Raw genomic sequence first — 17,161 nt, forward strand, 5'->3', positions numbered from 1 at the left:
GGAGCGGATGTTCTTGCTCAGAAATACCCCACAGGCCTGCAAGGGCAGCAGCTGCCATTGATCTCTGCCTCTCACCTTCAGGCCAGGCAGACGGCAGACAGGAGTTATTTACATTGCTGCACATAACCGCTTTACACCACATTAGTATACATGTCATAGGTCTGGGTCCTTCAATGTTAGATTACTATTTGTAGGTGAGTGTCCCTACGGTCTTGGAAACTAAATCTGACCTAGGATTTGGACTTCTGGAGGAGACAGTTTTGAAGGCTGGGAGATATTGAACCATGTTGTAAAAGTGTAACAGTCAGGACTTGTGAAGAGAGGTCCTAAGAAGAGGTGTCCTATACAAAATGGTTTGTAAGGCAATCGTTGAGAGAAGAAGGGAGGGATGTCAGCACCCACCCTAGCAATGTCTTCCTGATCGACAAATTCCTGACACCCAGGAGCCTGTCCTTTCTTCCCCTGTTGTCAGCGATTATGTTGCAAGGCTTGTGCTTGTCTTCATGGCCCAGCTGCTAGGATGAGGGTGTTTTTAGCTTTCATGAAAAACAAAAAATGTTTCTAGCCTCAAAGATACAGACAAAAGCTGGAAACGTGGCCTCTAAGGCCCCAAGCAGGGGCTAATGGCCTTCTGAAATTCTCAGCTGGGGGAGCCCATTGTAGGGGGCCACAATGGGGACGGTGTTAGGTCAGAGCAGGGGCACTCAAGTCCTGGCCTGGTGCGAGGCAACAAGCCCGATTCAGCCTGTGCAGGGCTGCAGCTGCAGCAGCAGGGCCCAACCTGGCACAGGCAGGGCTGGGAGTGGGAAACGGCCGCAGCTGGCACGCACGGGGCTCCATTCAACCTGGGCCCTTGGTTACACTGTGGGCCCACGGCCTGGATTTGGCCTGCAGACAGACACATCTGCACCACTCATCTGGCCCGCAGGGCCAAAAGCTCCGTCACCCTGGGTTGGCACTGCTGGTTTTGTTTAGGGTCCGGCCAACCCCTCTAGACTCGAGGCAGCCCTCGGAAACCGCCAGCTCCCGGCTCTCGCTCCTTGGACAACAGAAACAAGCGTGTGCCACTCATGGTGGCTGCGAGCGCCGCCGGGCAGACGCCCTCTTTAAGCGCGGCAGAGTCAGGGTGGACAGCACAGGGCACGTCCCTGTTTTCTGCTCCTTTGTCCCCTATTCATGCGGCACCCGACGCTTCTAGTCCTCTATTTTTCTCTTCAAACAGAGGACGTCAAGGCGTCCGGTTCCGTCTCAACAGAGAACGACCAAGCTGTCCTCTCTGACGGCCACCTCAGCGGGGTGTGGCGCGGTGCGAGCCCACGTGCAAGGACCGGCTTCCGGGCGGCCCCCGGGGCGGGCGGCGAAACTACAGCTCCCAGCAGGGGCCGCGCAGGCGCGGGGCGGCGCAGCGGGGCCGGGTGGGAGCCGGCATGGCGGAGCCGGAGGCCGCGCAGCCCGGGCGGACCACGCAGCCCCCCGCGGCGTCGACGGCGGCAGGAGCGGGCCCCGCGGGGGCGGGCGCGGGCGGCGCCGCGGGCTCCAGCGACCCGGCGCGGCCGGGCCTGAGCCAGCAGCAGCGGGCCAGCCAGCGCAAGGCGCAGGTGCGCGGCTTCCCCCGCGCCAAGAAGCTGGAGAAGCTGGGGGTCTTCTCCGCCTGCAAGGTACCGGGCCCGGCAGCACCCCCGCCCCGCCCCGCCCCGGCCCCGAGCCCGGCCCCGGCCCCCCTCACGCTCTCTTGCCGCCCCCGCGCAGGCCAACGACGCCTGCAAGTGCAATGGGTGGAAGAACCCCAACCCGCCCACGGCGCCCCGCATGGACCTGCAGCAGCCCGTGGCCAACCTGAGCGAGCCCTGCCGGAGCTGCGGGCACGCCCTGGGTAAGACCGGGGCAGGGGTGGAGGAGCGGGGCGACGGGGTGGCTGCGTGCGGCCGCTGGTGCTGACCCGCCGGCCCTTTGCTGCGGCCCCGCAGCTGACCATGTGTCCCACCTGGAGAATGTCTCAGAGGAGGAGATCAACCGGCTGCTGGGCATGGTGGTGGACGTGGAAAACCTCTTTATGTCGGTCCACAAAGAGGAGGACACGGACACCAAGCAAGTGTACTTCTACCTGTTCAAGGTGCGTTGCTCAGGGCTGTGCCCCGGGGTCCCGCTCTGCAGGGTGCCGTGCCTTGTGGAGGTGCCTCAGGGTCCCTGCTTTGCTGCCAGGTGACGTGCAAGCTAGTGCTGGTGGCCAGCTGGGCTGTGTGGTCACGTCCCCCCGATTCAGCAGCAGTGTTTAGCCCTACCACATGGCATTGGTGCTCCTGAAGCTTATGGAAAGCAGCTGGTAGGGAGCTTCCCCCCGTCTCCCCCATTGGATGCCTTTGGGGTGTTAAGAACCCACGTGCTATGATCTCTCCCCAAACTCTGTCCCAGCGCTGGGCTTGGCTAACTCCCCCCTGCAAGGTTTTGATTTCATGTGGAGCTGCTAGGGGTCGTACACAGTTAAGGTTTTCAGCCTGCAGTATGCTAGGCCGTTCCCAGTCTGACATGGTGGCCCTTTGATGCTGTTCTGCTAGACAGACCTTTCACCAAGAGTCAGATCTGTGTGTCTGCATGCTGTTGGGGTTCTGGTTTTGCTGGACCCAATGTCTTGATAGGCCAGCTCTTCAGGGAGCGTGCTGCAGAAGTCTGTTCTGGGATCTAGGCTCAGTGGGGGATTCATTTGTTAGGTGCCTGCAGACCTGTTCAATCAGCCCAGCAGCAAGGTGGTTCTTTGGAAACTGCACAGAAGGTCTGAGCCAAGGCCTGTGGGGAGAATTATCTTCAAAGGAAGAACCGGGCATGCTTTGCCTCAGGCCTGGCCAGATCCACAGCTGGCTGCACTGAAGACAGTGCCCAGGCCATGTGGCCCCCTCGACGCACTCTCACAGGGGCCCCAGTTTAGGATCCCCAGGATATAGAGGGCCCCCTCCTGCATGTCACACCACTGACCACTGGGATGTTCCCCGCTGTTTTTACCTGAAGTCCAGCGGGACCTAGAGCTGGTTGGCAGAGGCAGGGGTGCAGTGGGATCTATCTGCCGCTGCTGCCCCCCCCCTCCCCCTTGGTGCTGTGGCTCTGGAGGGGTAGGCCTGCATGGGGCAAGGAAGGGGCTTCGCATCTGGGTGCTACCCTGGGGCAGGGGCTGCCCTCCTACCTTTGCAGACAGGCACCTGCAGGCTCCAGGCAGGGGCCAGCCAGGCCCTGGAGCACATGGGAGCTGCCCTCAGTGCTGGGGCTGCCTGGTCTCTGGCTTGTTCCTCCTGGTCTTGCTGGAACCCCTTTCTGCAGCTGGCTAACCCCTGCCCTTGCTCTGCCTTCGGTGGTGTAACAGCCTCCTTGTGTCTCGCAGCTCCTGAGAAAGTGCATCCTGCAAATGAGCCGTCCGGTGGTGGAAGGGTCCCTTGGGAGCCCACCCTTTGAGAAGCCCAATATTGAGCAGGTAACACGAGCGCTCCACAGCGGGCATTGGTTGTCACAACAACCTCTTCTGCTGTATCAATTCCCTAGTGTGTCTGCGCCCAGGGCCTCCCAGGATGGGGGTGCTGCTGCCACTGCCTCCTGTGCCTGCTGTTTTATATCATGGTCTTCAGCCTCCTTCCTCCTTTTTCTCCTACCCCTTGTAAAACTAGAAGAGCTTCCTTGCAGCTCAGTGCTGCTTCTCCCAGATAGAGGTTCTCCTGGGCTCTTCAAAAGCAAACCAGGCTGCATTTTGGTGCAACAGTGTGCCAGAGGGTCTCTGTGCTTGGAGGCAGGGATGTGATGGAGATGCATGGAGCTGGGCAGCTGCTGGGCTGCGGTCCTCTCTTCTGACTCCACACCTGCTGCGTGCAGCTTTGTCCATGCTTCTCCCACCCTGCTCTGCCCTGCCCATCTCTTTCCTTAGCTCTCTGGCTGTGATGACAACATCACATCCAGTAATTGGATGCAAGTTGCCTGCCCCTGTGTTCTGCTATTGGGCCCCTCTCAGACCTGACCAGCAGTCCTATGGGTATCTCTCTCTTTATGCAGAGTTGCCAGATCTGCCAGCCTATGGGCAGACTTCTGCAGCATGATGTTACTTCATTCCTGCCCTGCCCCAACCCACTTACTGCCTGAAGCAAAGCTGAACCCCAGTCTCTGTTGATGGTTGCAGCTATTCTGTGCTGCCTCTCTGGACTCTCTGGCCCTCCTGGTCCGTTAATGTTACCCTCTGCACCCTCACCATCCCTTGGTCATAGGACCATAGAAAAGTGGGCCCTCAGGAGGTTGTCTAGCTCTGCCTACTGCTCAAGGCAGGATCATCCCTATCTAAACTGTTCTATACAAGTGCTTGTCTAAGCTTTTCGTAAAGCCATGCCAACAACCCTGTTGCACAGCTGCAAGGCACTTTGTGTGGAGCCATCTTAGGACTGACCATGATGTGGTGGCGCCTCCAGCTGGGGCATCCCGCAGCTTCATTCATCCCTGATGTCCTACCTGCCTCCTCCTCTCCCAGGGAGTCTTGAACTTCGTCCAGTACAAATTCAGTCATCTGCCGCCCAAGGAGCGACAGACAATGTATGAACTCTCCAAGATGTTTCTGCTGTGCCTCAACTACTGGAAGCTGGAGACGCCCTCCCAGTTCCGGCAGCGCTCTCAAAATGATGACGTTGCCACCTACAAGGTGAACTACACCAGGTGAGGGCTGGATTTCTGGGGTGTGGGGGGTGGTGGAGCTGAAATGAGCAGGGAGGAGTCATTACAGACCCTTTGTGTTCTCAGTGCTTGTCATTGATTGATGGGACACTTTGCTTTGGGGCTCTTAGCTCTTCACTGTCCCCAAAACCTGGGCAGGCACTGTCCAAGGTTGCACTGACTTTCCATCCCTGCAGGACCATTGCAGCCTGGGAACTATGAGACTTCTTTCTCCCCTGAACTGCCCCTCTGCTCTAGTCCCAGCATCCCTTGTCCTGGTTCCTGCCACACTGCCAGCTATGAGCCCAGCAAACCCTGAGAATCTGATCAGACTCCTTGAAAACAGATACAAGTCCCACTGCAATCTCACCTCTACTCCTGAAGGAGCTAGACATCCTCATGGCACTCATGGCAAAGGCTCACTGGGCTGCTGAGAGCCTGCGGCCTTGCTGGGCAGTGTTAAATTTACTTAATAGGTTGCTAGGATGTAGTATGGAAGGGGTGGGAGTGGTCTGGGAGGGCAAGGACCCACAAGCTGACACATCTGTGTCCTTGGTTGGGAGCAAAGAGGTCTTGCTTTGTCTAGCGCTCTGTGGGGGAAGGGCTCCCTTCTTGACTGCAGCCACTGTCTCCTCTCTGGCTTCCCTGCCCATCCCATTCCCTGCAAGCTGCATCTGCCAAGCCCATGGCTGCTTGCCCTGTTCATGAAGCCAACCCTCTGGGGCGCCACTCCCAGGGACCAGAAATGGGCCAGTCTCTAGGAGTGTCTGCTGTTTTGTTGCATAGGTGGCTGTGCTACTGCCACGTGCCCCAGAGCTGCGACAGCCTGCCCCGCTATGAGACCACTCACGTCTTCGGCCGCAGCCTCCTCAAGTCCATCTTCACTGTCACCCGCCGGCAGCTGCTGGAGAAGTTCCGGGTGGAGAAGGACAAGCTGGTGCCTGAGAAGCGGACGCTTATCCTCACCCACTTCCCTAAGTAGGCGGCCCAGCCCCAGAAGGGTCAATGGCAGCTCTTCTGCCCCCTTAGTCCTCCACAAGGGGCAAGGAGGGCAGCCAAGCTCTTTCCTAGGTGTTGTGGACTCAGGATTAACGCTTGTTGCAGGGCGTGGGCACTGGGTACTGAACCTACCCTGGGTTCCCCTGGCTGGGTGAGGCTTCTAGCAGCTCTGTCCTCCCCTGCCGCTAGCAAGCGCAACAATCGTGCTCTCTCATGGCTGACACTGTGCTGTCATGTGGGTAGGGCTTCCAGTTCCCTAGGCTGCATGTGCCCTCCTCTGGTGGTCCTGCTGACTCGTATTTTATGCCACCCTGCACCCAGGTTCCTGTCAATGCTGGAGGAGGAGATCTATGGGGAGAACTCTCCCATCTGGGAGTCTGACTTCATCATGCCAGCCACGGAGGGGACCCAGCTAGTCCCACGCCCAGGTACTTGATAATAGAGTGGCGCATCCAGCATGTGAGGTGCCTCTGTAGGCTTGACCGCTTGCTGCATCCTCTGCATGCCAGTGCTGCACTCCACACCACCTCTGTGTGTCAGGGGCACAGGCCCAACCTGAGGGAGGCCTTGTGAACAGTGACTGCACTCTGCTCCTTGGTCGTTATGTAATGGGGTGGGTTTGGCTAGTGAAAACCACTGTTGTGCCTCCCAGCAGCTGTTAGTACTGTGGCTGTGCCCAGCGCCCCACTGTTCAGCAAGAAGCTCAGCAGCAGCAGCTCCTCCATCAGCATGGACACCAGTGCTTCAGAGCCCATGCCAGGTAATGCTTGGGAGGAGGTGGGGGCAGGTGCTGGGACTTTAGGGGCTGGCACGGACCTTCCTTCTCTCTGATTTGTTCAGGAAAGGATGGTCCCAGGTCTGGGAGCCAGTCTGCAGCCAGTGCCAGCTCTGCTGGTGCACAGAGAGCAGAGACCCAGCCTAGCCCTGGTGTGAATCCCTTGGGGTCAGTGGGGCAGATGGGAAATTGGTCTGAGGTTTACAGGTGTGGGGGCTTTTGCTCCCATAATGGAGAAGGGTTAGCAGGGCAAAAGAAGCAGGCCCATTCAGTGGCGGCCCTGTGTGCAGGGTGTAGGTTTTGTGGATGTGTGCACTGACAAATTCATACATGAAGGCTCTGGGACTGGCACTGGGGCACGCTCAGACCGCTCTCCTTGTCTGTAATCTGGTACAAATCTGTTCTGCTGAAATGGAAGTAAGAAGCCAGTGTGAAAAAACCCTTGTCTGCTGCCAGCCCGGTGTGCTGAGCTTTTCGGGGGCTCTGTGGGGCACTGGACCCGACTTTGCCTAGTGAGGCAGGTCTGTGTGGCAGCCATACACAGCCCCTGTGGGGCCTGGGCAGGCCTGTGATCTAGAAGGGCATCCTTCCTCCAACTCCTGTGAGCATAGGGCTTTTCAGAGTCCCAGTAGGTTGTGGGGCTTGAGACAGCATTGGTTTTCATGGCATCCTGTGGGCAGGGTTGCGGTTGTCTCTGTGTGGCATGGGGAAGGGGGATCCCAAGCCATGTGGGGTGGGTGTCAGATCCACTAGCAGCCCCTGGTTGCAGTCCGAGCTCCATGGTGACTGTTTTCCTCTGTTCCCTACCCGCCCTCGAGGAGGTGAGAAACGGAAACTGCCTGAGAGCCTGACGCTGGAAGATGCCAAGCGCATCCGGGTCATGGGCGACATCCCCATGGAACTGGTCAATGAAGTGATGCTGACCATCACAGACCCTGCTGCCATGCTGGGGCCAGAGGTACGGTGAGGTGTGGGGGCGGAGGACCTGTCCTTTGTTGGAGCAGACCACAGAGCTGCTAACAGCTTGGGATGGTTGTTGCTGGTGATAGCTGGCTCTCCAATGCTGCAGGGTCTGGCTCTGGTGTCACCACCCTCCAGTGAGACTGGGCAGGACAAGTGGGATTGCCAGCTTTTCACACAGTGGTTCTGGATCTGCTGGTAGTGATGGTTCTGACCTCATGCTGGGGTTGGTTGTGGGCATCACTCTAGATGGGAGACTGGAGCTGGCATGGGTATGGTATGGGTTGGGGGCTCTGCACAGAACTTCCTCATTCAGCAAGGGAGAGAATCAAGTTCCAGTTGCACCAGTGCCAGAGCCCTGCTCTGATGCTCTGAGCTGCCTTGCCTTGCAAAACAGGGCCTCTCTTTTGCACTTACGGCCCCTGTGTCCTTCCTACTGGTAGGCTTGGTGAGCAGGGTGCTAGGGAGGAGCTTGGGTAAGTGGGTGCGGCTCTCTCTTGCATTCTTGCCCCTGGACCCGCAGACCAGCCTGCTGTCAGCAAATGCGGCGCGGGACGAGACAGCACGGCTGGAGGAGCGGCGTGGCATCATCGAGTTCCATGTCATCGGCAACTCGCTCTCGCAGAAATCCAACAAGAAGATCCTCATGTGGCTGGTGGGGCTGCAGAATGTCTTTTCCCACCAGCTGCCCCGCATGCCTAAGGAGTATATCACACGCCTCGTCTTTGACCCGTACGTTAGCTGCGGCCAGGGAAGGTGGGATTGGTGGGGTTTCCACTCTGCTCTAAGGAATTGGGCTCAGTTCTCACATTGGGTCAGAGCTTAAAATTACATTTGAGAACCTGTGTTTTAGTCTGTGATCCAGGGCTGTGGGTCACCCCAGCTACAACTTTACCTTTCTGCCACACAGTACTGATAAGTTCTTGGGGAACAGGGCGACCCTGATTGCCCCAGGTGGGCTGCGATTGCTCCTCATCCCACAAATTGCCCATCCTCAGGCCCTTCCTGATTGATTCAAATGCCCTCTATGCATTTGCCATGCCTTTTCCTGCAGCAAGCACAAGACGCTGGCTCTGATCAAGGATGGCCGAGTGATCGGGGGGATTTGCTTCCGCATGTTCCCCACCCAGGGCTTCACGGAAATTGTCTTCTGTGCTGTGACATCCAACGAGCAGGTGAAGGTGAGAACAGGTGGCAGCTAATTGAGGGTGTTGGAGCACCATGCTTGGTTTGCTTGAAAGCAAGCAGGGGTCAGCTGGGATTGGAAGGCAGGATGAAAGGGCACTCCTGAGTTGTTTGGGGGAGCCCTAGGCTGGGAAGCTACTTTAGTATCAGGGAAGAGTAGAATCGTAGAAAAGTAGGACTAGAAGAGACCTCCAGTGGTCATCTAGTCCAGCCCCCTGCTTGAGGCATTATCATTCCCATCCAGACCATGCCATGCAAGACCTATTCCTAAAACTATACAATCTGCCCTGTCGCACAACAACGAGGCCTACTACCTAAAAACACCCAAAGCACCTTAAACTGCCATAGGTAAAGCAAGGAGATGAGGGTTGTCAGCATCTTGCTTCTATAGGGGTTGTTAAAATGCACTCAAGCACAGGACAGGCCTAGTCTGTGCTTCTTTATTCTGGCCAAGAAGCCAGGGTGGGTGTGTGTGTAATGCTGGCTCTTTCTGATTCTGGGCGGTAGCCCCGCTGGCATGTGTCCCCATCCACTCCCTGCTCTGGGCTTGCGTGGAACTGTGGGGTAGCCTCCCCCAGCTACTTGGGATCCCTGTCTGAGATGCTGCCTGTGGCTTGCAACCAGCATCTGACTGTTCTGTGCTTGGCAGCTTGGGGCTCTGTGGCACCTACCTGATGGGGGCATGTGAGCGTGTCTGTTTATCTGTCTTCCCAGGGGTACGGGACACACTTGATGAATCACCTGAAGGAGTATCATATCAAGCACACCATCCTGTACTTCCTGACCTATGCCGACGAGTATGCCATCGGGTACTTCAAGAAGCAGGTACAGCTTCCCTGGCCCCACAGGAACTAGCAGCTCTTCCCTATCGAGGAAGCAGAGAACTCACTCTAATAACCCCCTTCCCCAACCCAGGGCTTCTCCAAGGATATCAAGGTGCCAAAGAGTCGCTACCTGGGCTACATCAAGGACTACGAGGGGGCGACCCTGATGGAGTGTGAGCTTAACCCCCGCATCCCTTACACTGAGCTTTCCCACATCATCAAGAAGCAGAAGGAGGTACCTCTTTTAGGACACGGCTTCATTGGTGCAGGGTTCTGAGAAGGTCTTGCCAGGTCAACTCTGAGTTGCCTTTAACTGGCTTTTAAAACAGTAGATGAAATGAAGGGGGCATGCTGGCAGCCAGGAGCTCACCAAGGGGTGAGTCTGCAGCCAGAGCTCCAAGGCTGCCAAGTGCAAACCAGGCATTGTAGTCAAGCTGTAGATAGTGTCTTGGGGAGAAATTCTAGGGAGCTTGGCAGAGGAGCGTTCAGGTCTCCCACAGCAGAGTGCTTTGCAGCATTGCCCTGGGACTCCAGCCTTTACCCCTCTGCCACAGATCATCAAGAAGCTGATTGAGAGGAAGCAGGCGCAGATCCGCAAGGTGTACCCAGGCCTGACCTGCTTTAAGGAGGGTGTGCGGCAGATCCCCATTGAAAGCATCCCTGGCATCCGTAAGTTCCTGCCTCTGCAGCTCTTGGTGTCTGTTTTCCCTGTTCCATCTCCCCTCTCCCCTGTTACTGAGCAACTCAGCACAGCAGATCTCTTTGAGTCCAGCTGCCCCAAATGTCCCAGGAGCTGCTGATGGGGGGTCTCAGGAAATGTGCGCACACTTCAGTCATTGGGAATGTGGAGGCATATTGATAGTACAGCTAAATGACTGTGGACCTGTTGATGGCAGCGGGGAGGTGCATTTGCTGTGGAAGAAGGGCTTGGAAATAGTATTCGGCATTATTGTGTGTTGTACTCCCCTTTTACCTGACACTTGCATGCCTGTGTGCAGCTATAGCAAATGCCTGGATGTTGGTGATGGGCCTCTTGAACCCTTGCAGTAGCAGGGGCTGTAAGTTTATGCCTCTTGCTTTCTAAGGAAGCCAGGGTCATCACTATTAATCAATACACTTCTGCATTGTTGCCAACTGAAGCTGGGTATACAACTCTGTGATGTCCTGTATTTACTGCCCAGTCCACCTGGGGACAGGAGGGTGCCCAGGTCGCTCTGCAGTGAGCTGGCAAAGTATAGCTGCTCTGGCCAAAGCCCAGCTGGAGAAAGATCACTTGCAGGAGGTCCAGATTCACTCTAAGCACCAACTATGTATGGCTGGGGCTGGGCAGGTAAACCATGCTGTCCCCTGGGATGCACTTAGGGTCATCACAGGTGAGTGCAACAAAACAGCTCCCTCCACTAGCTAGAGCTGGAACCTGCTGCAGCTGCCCAAAGTTTTGTCTTGTGAAGCATCCCAGCTGTGTACAATACTGCTGCTGCCACCCGCAGGCCAGGCTGTGCCACTGCGCTGCCAGATGCCTCCTGTAGCAGAGAGCTCTGCTTCCCTTCCAGGTTTGAGATGCTTTAAACTTGTCCCAGGAGTCATGCCCCTTGGGCTGGGATGTGAGGCCTGAAAGCTGCTGGGATTCCTTAGTAATGGTGCAAATGGAGGCATAACACAGGCTGCAGGGAAGGGCGGTCTCAGGGGCTTTGCCAGAGACTGCCAGATTCTGATCTCTGCTTCCTCCCATGGCAATGCACGTTCTTGGCCAGCTCCAAAGTTCTGCAAGTGTGACAGCTCTGTGCTGAGGTGTGACAGCTCCTGACATTCTCTCTCCCACACCCCCACCTTCCTTTTGTTCCTTGGAACATGGTTGATGGGCCAGATCACTACTAAAGTATTGCACTGGTGGGGAGGGCACAGTGGGAGACCTTGCAGCCTGCTCTAATGTATTCTTGAGGGCGATGCTGGAGTTGGAGTTAGCTGAGTGCCTGGGCAACTCTGGGCTTGGGGTGGTGAGACCCAGAAGGACTGCTGAGAAGCCAGTGCTGTGCTGGGAAGGCGACAGTGACCCTCATATGTGAACAAACTCTTCTCCCTGTCTTCCAGGAGAAACGGGATGGAAGCCCCTGGGGAAGGAAAAAGGGTAAGTGCCATTCTTAGCCCAGAGTTACCATGTGGCGTGGGTTGGTGGTCAGAGGCAGCAGCATAGGGGTGATCTTGAACCTCTGTAGGCCTCTGGGCCAAGTGAGGGGTCTTGATGCTGGATCTTGCAGGTGATGTAGAGATAGTGGGGGTTGCGCTTCATTCAGTGGTGCAGCTGGTGGGTGTCTGGTTAGCAGTGCTTCTGCCCTTTAAGTGCAAGAGCCCCCATGGCACACTTGGTCTGAGGCTGGTCATGCTGCTCTCAGGTCCTAGGGCAGGGGTGGTTAATTATTTCAGGCAGAGAGCTACTTACCCAGTTTTGGCAGGCTGTTGAGGGCTGCTTGGGTAGCCCCGCCCCTGGTCACCATCTTGGGACCAATGTCCCAATGTCTTGGGACCAATGTCCCAGGGCCAGCACCAGTAGGTCCCAAAGCGGGGCACAGGCTGGCAGGGGTTTGTGGACCTGGGCTGGGCTGCACCAGCAGGGAGAGGGGGGAGCTGGCCCGGCTCCATAGAACCCCTACCAGTTGGGACCCACTCCTGCCACCCTGCTCTGGGCCCTGCCAGCACTGGCCCCGGGACACCGGTGCGGGCCTTGTGCTCCCGCTGGCTCCCCGCCCACTCGCTCCCAGTGCCCCCCAGCTTGCCGGCAGGGAAGAAACTGATGCTGAGCATGGGGAAAAACAGCCCCTCACCCGCCCTGTGGCTGGTGCTCCGTCCTGCAGGCACTCTCAGCCTGCATGGGGCTGTCCAGAGCAGGCACAGGCAGCTCCATGCGGGCTGCAAGCGGCTGCAGCACGGGGCACTGGCCATGGGACGAGTGAGGGGCCGCTTTTCCCTGTGCCGGGAAGAGCTGAGCACAGGGGTGGGAAAAGCGGCCCTTCCTCCGTCCGTCCCATGGCTGGCACTCCCTGCTGCAGCTCCGTGCGGGCTGCAAGCAGCTGCAGTGTGGGGCGCCGGCCATAGGGTGGGCGAGGGACCACTTCCCTTCCCCCCCCCCTCCCCCCCGGCTCAGCTTTTCCCTGGGCCACTTTTCCCTGGGCTCCTTCTCTGCCCAGGGTCACACCCCTACCTGTGGTTCTGGCACAGGGAAGCCACGTGGTCCCAGGCCAGAAGTCCCTGCTGGGACTTCCAGCTGCGGGGGTGGGGTCGAGTGGACCCTGCTGTTGTGGGAGCCCACCGGGCTTCCCCTGGATCCTACTGCTCTTGGTTGCTGTCATTTTTGACTGGAACTAAGGGCAGATTAATATTTATTTTCTAAATTTTTTAGGGGCCCCACAGGCCAGAAAGAATGGCCTCATGGGCTGGATCCGGCCTGCAGGCCACATTTTGCCCACCCATGTCATAGGGGCCAGTTGCCCTGGTGCTCTGAGCTAGTGCCTGCTACTTAAGGAGAGCATGCACCAGTCCAAGCTGCCTGAGAGAAGGGAGACATTGTCCCCAAAGTTGGGAACCCAGTGGCCTGGGCATCTGGCAGCATTGTTCATGGTCACCTATGAGTGCTGGGAAAGACAAACATGTTTGGTGCTGACAGACTGAGCACTGTCCAGGTTTTCCCTTACAGGAAAGAGCTCAAAGATCCAGACCAGCTCTACAACACCCTGAAGAACCTCCTGGCCCAAATCAAGGTACTGGGGCTATGGACTAGGGGGATGCATCCTCGGGGGTACCCTCCTGGCACAGGGGTACCAAAGGCCTAGTTAATAGCAGCATTAGTGGGACCACTAGACCCTTCTGCCCCAGGGCACAAGCCAGGCCAGAATCCAGAACAGCTTCTTGGTAGTATGTTCTGACTTTTCTGGCCGTCTGTCACCTTCCTCAGCAGCCACAAGGACCCCTGGGTTCATTGGGTTGCAGTTCTGACCCATGTTCCTGATTGCAACTCTTTGATTCAACATCTGAGTTCCCCAGAGCAATGGGTGCTGGAAGCTAGCAACCTGTAGGGCTTGATACGGGTTGCAGGGGTTGGGGAAGGGGCCTGCCTGCCATTTTTTCCTGTTGAATGAATGAGGTTCTTAGTTTCCCTCCTTCCACAGACCCACCCCAGTGCTTGGCCCTTCATGGAGCCTGTCAAGAAGTCTGAGGCACCTGATTACTACGAAATCATCCGTTTCCCTATCGGTAGGTGGGCACCTGCTCTGTGGGACAGAGCTGAGGGAGGGGCTGGCAGTCAGGACCCCTGGGTTCTCTGAAGCTTTGGGAGGGGAGATGGAGAGGAGGCCAAGAGACAAGATTCCCGGACTTTGTCCTTTGGAAGGAAGAGAAGATACCAGTGGTAGAGCAGGGAGGGGTGTTGAGCATCAGGACTCCTGGTTTGTCTTCTTGCCTTTGGAGGAGGTGTTTGGGGCTCTGCGAGTTGGAAATCAAAGGTCCTGTGCTCTATTAGCCTAACCTCTGGCACATGGCAACATCAGATAAATTCCTTCCCCTACCTGTGTAAAGATAAGACTAAACTGGCAGGGCATTTAGGGGGGACCAGGAGGGACTCCTGTGTGGGACCAGAAGGGTTGGAGGGAGGGAATAAAGCCACACAGGAGCTGAATGCTGTCCCCCTTGCAGATCTGAAGACCATGACTGAGCGCCTGAAGAACCGCTACTATGTGACCAAGAAGCTCTTCATCGCTGACCTGCAGCGTATCATCACCAACTGCCGGGAGTACAACCCACCTGACAGTGACTATTGCAAGTGCGCCAATACCCTGGAGAAGTTCTTCTACTTCAAACTCAAGGAGGGGGGCCTCATAGACAAGTAGCACAGGGGAGAGCCCTGTGGCACTGGGGGGTTGTGCTCCAGCTCCTCCTCAGAGCAGGTGCCTCCTGGTCTTATGCTCCCCCTGCAGCCAAAACGCTGGTGTGCAGGGCAGGGGTGGCATGTCTTGTTGTTTACATCCTCCAGGTGGGGTCTGCACTCTTCCCAGCTCAGCAAGGCCTGGTTCCTGCCACGTACAGGATGCAGGCTGCTGCTGACAACCTGGGTGCTGGGCTGCGCCCTTGCAGCAGGTGTGGGTGCTCTTTCATGGGCATTTGTCATTTCACAAACAGAGGCTGGGCTCTGTGATGGGGCTGTGGTGGCTGAAAGGCAGGCACCGTTCAAGGCCTTTACAGCATTATGGGCTGGACTTCGCATCACCATGCAGCCTTACTCTGGAGGAAGCAGCATGGGCAGCTTGCTGTAGAGGCCTGTTTCCAAAAGGGAATGGATCTATACTGATATTCTGGCCTGCTGTGAGGTCCTATCAGGGCTGCCCACTCTCTTCTGCTGGGACTGCACCTTATCTGGCTGTAGGGGCTCCCATTGCTATGTGATTCATCCAGAGCAGTGAGGGGATGGTGGGGAACTTGGCTCTTGGGGGCTCTTGGCCAAGGCAGCCCAGAACTACTGGCATGTGCCTGTGTTTTGTCTTGCTGTACAGAGCAGAGTCTGGACCTGCTTCCTGCCCTAGCAGAGCTGCCTTCCCTCTCCCCCACTCTTTGAGCCTGGGCTCTGCCTCCTCAGCCTGGCATTATGCTGCTGGCTCATGCTCTGTCTTGCTGCACACGCACACTGCGCCTCCATCCCTGCCCTTTACCATGTGAATGTATGACCAGGGTCTTCCTGCCTCCTAGGCTGTCTAGAAGGGGACAGATTGGGGAGGTTATGGGGCAGGAGCCCACTCACCTCTGGTCTGGGAAAGTGTCAGGGTCTCGCCTGGGGCCTTCAATTCTTGTTCTTAATTGAAGATGCATCAGAGCTCCTAGCCCTGTCCCATTGCTGCTCTCAGCCCTTTTCTTCCTGGGGTACAGAGACAGCTATTCCTTTTCCTCTGAGCCGTGCTCCATCTGTGCCCTGGCACTCCCTTCTGTTGTGCGGGCTGTGGCCGTGTGCCCCACTAGACACTCCACTGCCCTGCTACTTGTCACACGAGTCACTGTCCTGCTTGAGCCCTTCCACTGGACTTCAGTTTAGGGCCCTGCCATGCTCTGAGTTCTGCACAAGCTGCCTTCTTCCTGCTCTTCATTCCACCTAGTCCACTGCCTTTCATGACTATCCTTAACAACCTCTATGGCTGCTCTGGTGCTAGGATCCTAGGGCAGAGCCCTGTGCCTATCACACGGAGGTAGGGACTGTGATGATGTACCACATGGTCTTTGCCTCAGGAGGAAGCTTTGGCCCAGGTCGTTCCTGGGCAGTGAGTGTAAGTGCAGGGGAGTGGAATCCTGTCTGTTCTCGGGGTGGAGCTCAGATGTTCTTGGCCAAGGGGGTAATTGCAGAAGTGACCAGGGCTTCACCAGTTCTGTCACTAAGCAATCTGGGCCAAGCATGCCCCCCCCCCTCCCCACCCCAGCTAGCCATTTTGTCAGCAACCTTGCCCTGCCTCAGACAGTGGACCAGGTGCCTAATCTCCCTGTTTCCTCTTGCGTGTGGCTGCAGCTTCTGAGGGCTAGAGGCTGCCACTTCCATGCCCAGCATCTTCCTGAGCCAGCAGGCAGCCCCAGGGAGTTCAGGGCCTTCACGGGGGCCTATTCCTCACTGCTCTGTCCCTGTCTGCCCAGCTGCTGGACTGTGAGCAGATTTCTTCCCTGCTGTGGAAGGGAAATGAAGATAAGCTGTGTTTGTACTGCCTCCCCTGCCCCCCCACCATTGACTGCCTCTTGTCTTTTCTGCTATGCCTGCTTGTCCCTTATGCTGTCCTTGCCATGTGAGAGCAGGTGCTCCTCATGCCTGGCTTCTGCCTTGCTGGGCTGTACCCACACCCAGCCCTGCCCGTCCACCCATTCCACCTCACACTTGTGGGTTTTTTTTAAATAAATGTACTTGTCCAAAACAGAGTGCGCCTCTTCTTACTGACTTCCCTGTGGGAAAAGCTCTGTGATTCAGCCACAGCTGGGTGGAGCTCCTGTGGCTGAGTGTAGCAACAAAGCCACTGGATCTTTTACCTGTAACCTATGCTGAGCCTTTCATAGTTTCGTAGTTGGTAGGGTCGGAAGGGACCTGAGCAGATCATCAAGTCTGACCCCCTGCCATGGCAGGAAAGAGCACTGGGGTCAAACGACTCTGGCAAGGTGATTATCTAGCATCCTTTTAAAGACTCCCAGGGTAGGAGCCAGCACCACTTCTCTTGGAAGTTGGTTCCAGATCCTAGCCGCCCTGACTGAAGTAGTGCCTCCTGAGGTTTAGTCTGAATCTACCCTCTGCCAGCTTGTGACCATTATTTCTTGTCACTCCTGGTAGTGCTCGGGAGAACAGGGACTCCCCCAGTGCCTGCTGGTTCCCTCTGACTAGTTTGTAACAGGCCACTAGATCCCCCCCACAGCCTTCCCTTGTGGAGGCTGAACAGGTTCAGATCCTGTAGCCTCTCCTCGTAGGGCCTGCCCTGCTGCCCCCGATCATGCGGGTGGCCATCCTCTGAACCCTCTCAATGCTGTCCACATCCCTTCTGAAGTGCAGCGCCCAGAACTCAACACAGTACTCCAACTGCGGCCTGACCAGTGTCGCACAGAGGGGGAGGGGCAATCTGCTGATCGCTAGCTACTGCAGGAGCTTTCTTGCAGGTCTCGTCCACCACTGTCAGATTGCTATAGTGTTTCTTTTAACACCCATTGGTACCTCTGCCCAGTGGTAGTGAGTTAGGAAGGC

General features: G+C 56.9%; 1 protein-coding gene across 3 annotated transcripts; it reads left to right on the top strand.

The window, feature by feature from the left end:
- The first annotated feature begins 1,412 nt into the window (after positions 1–1,412).
- KAT2A (lysine acetyltransferase 2A) lies at positions 1,413–16,353 on the top strand. 3 transcript variants are annotated; one of them, XM_059726935.1, is made up of 18 exons: positions 1,413–1,658; positions 1,750–1,873; positions 1,968–2,113; positions 3,371–3,460; positions 4,496–4,677; positions 5,461–5,652; positions 5,995–6,101; positions 6,326–6,433; positions 7,267–7,406; positions 7,932–8,140; positions 8,463–8,589; positions 9,308–9,418; positions 9,509–9,652; positions 9,972–10,086; positions 11,509–11,545; positions 13,109–13,172; positions 13,581–13,665; positions 14,104–16,353. In XM_059726935.1, exons 1-18 carry the CDS (start codon positions 1,428–1,430, stop codon positions 14,295–14,297), a joined length of 2,406 nt encoding a protein of 801 aa, XP_059582918.1. In that variant the 5' UTR covers positions 1,413–1,427; the 3' UTR covers positions 14,298–16,353. The 3 variants fall into 3 exon arrangements, with proteins under 3 accessions (XP_059582918.1, XP_014460162.3, XP_059582919.1); XM_014604676.3 differs by having other exon boundaries at positions 7,270–7,406; XM_059726936.1 differs by having other exon boundaries at positions 6,329–6,433.
- The last annotated feature ends 808 nt before the right edge of the window (positions 16,354–17,161 follow it).

This window comes from Alligator mississippiensis, chromosome 4 (genome assembly GCF_030867095.1).
Source record: "Alligator mississippiensis isolate rAllMis1 chromosome 4, rAllMis1, whole genome shotgun sequence".
NCBI classification, from domain to species: Eukaryota; Metazoa; Chordata; order Crocodylia; family Alligatoridae; genus Alligator; species Alligator mississippiensis.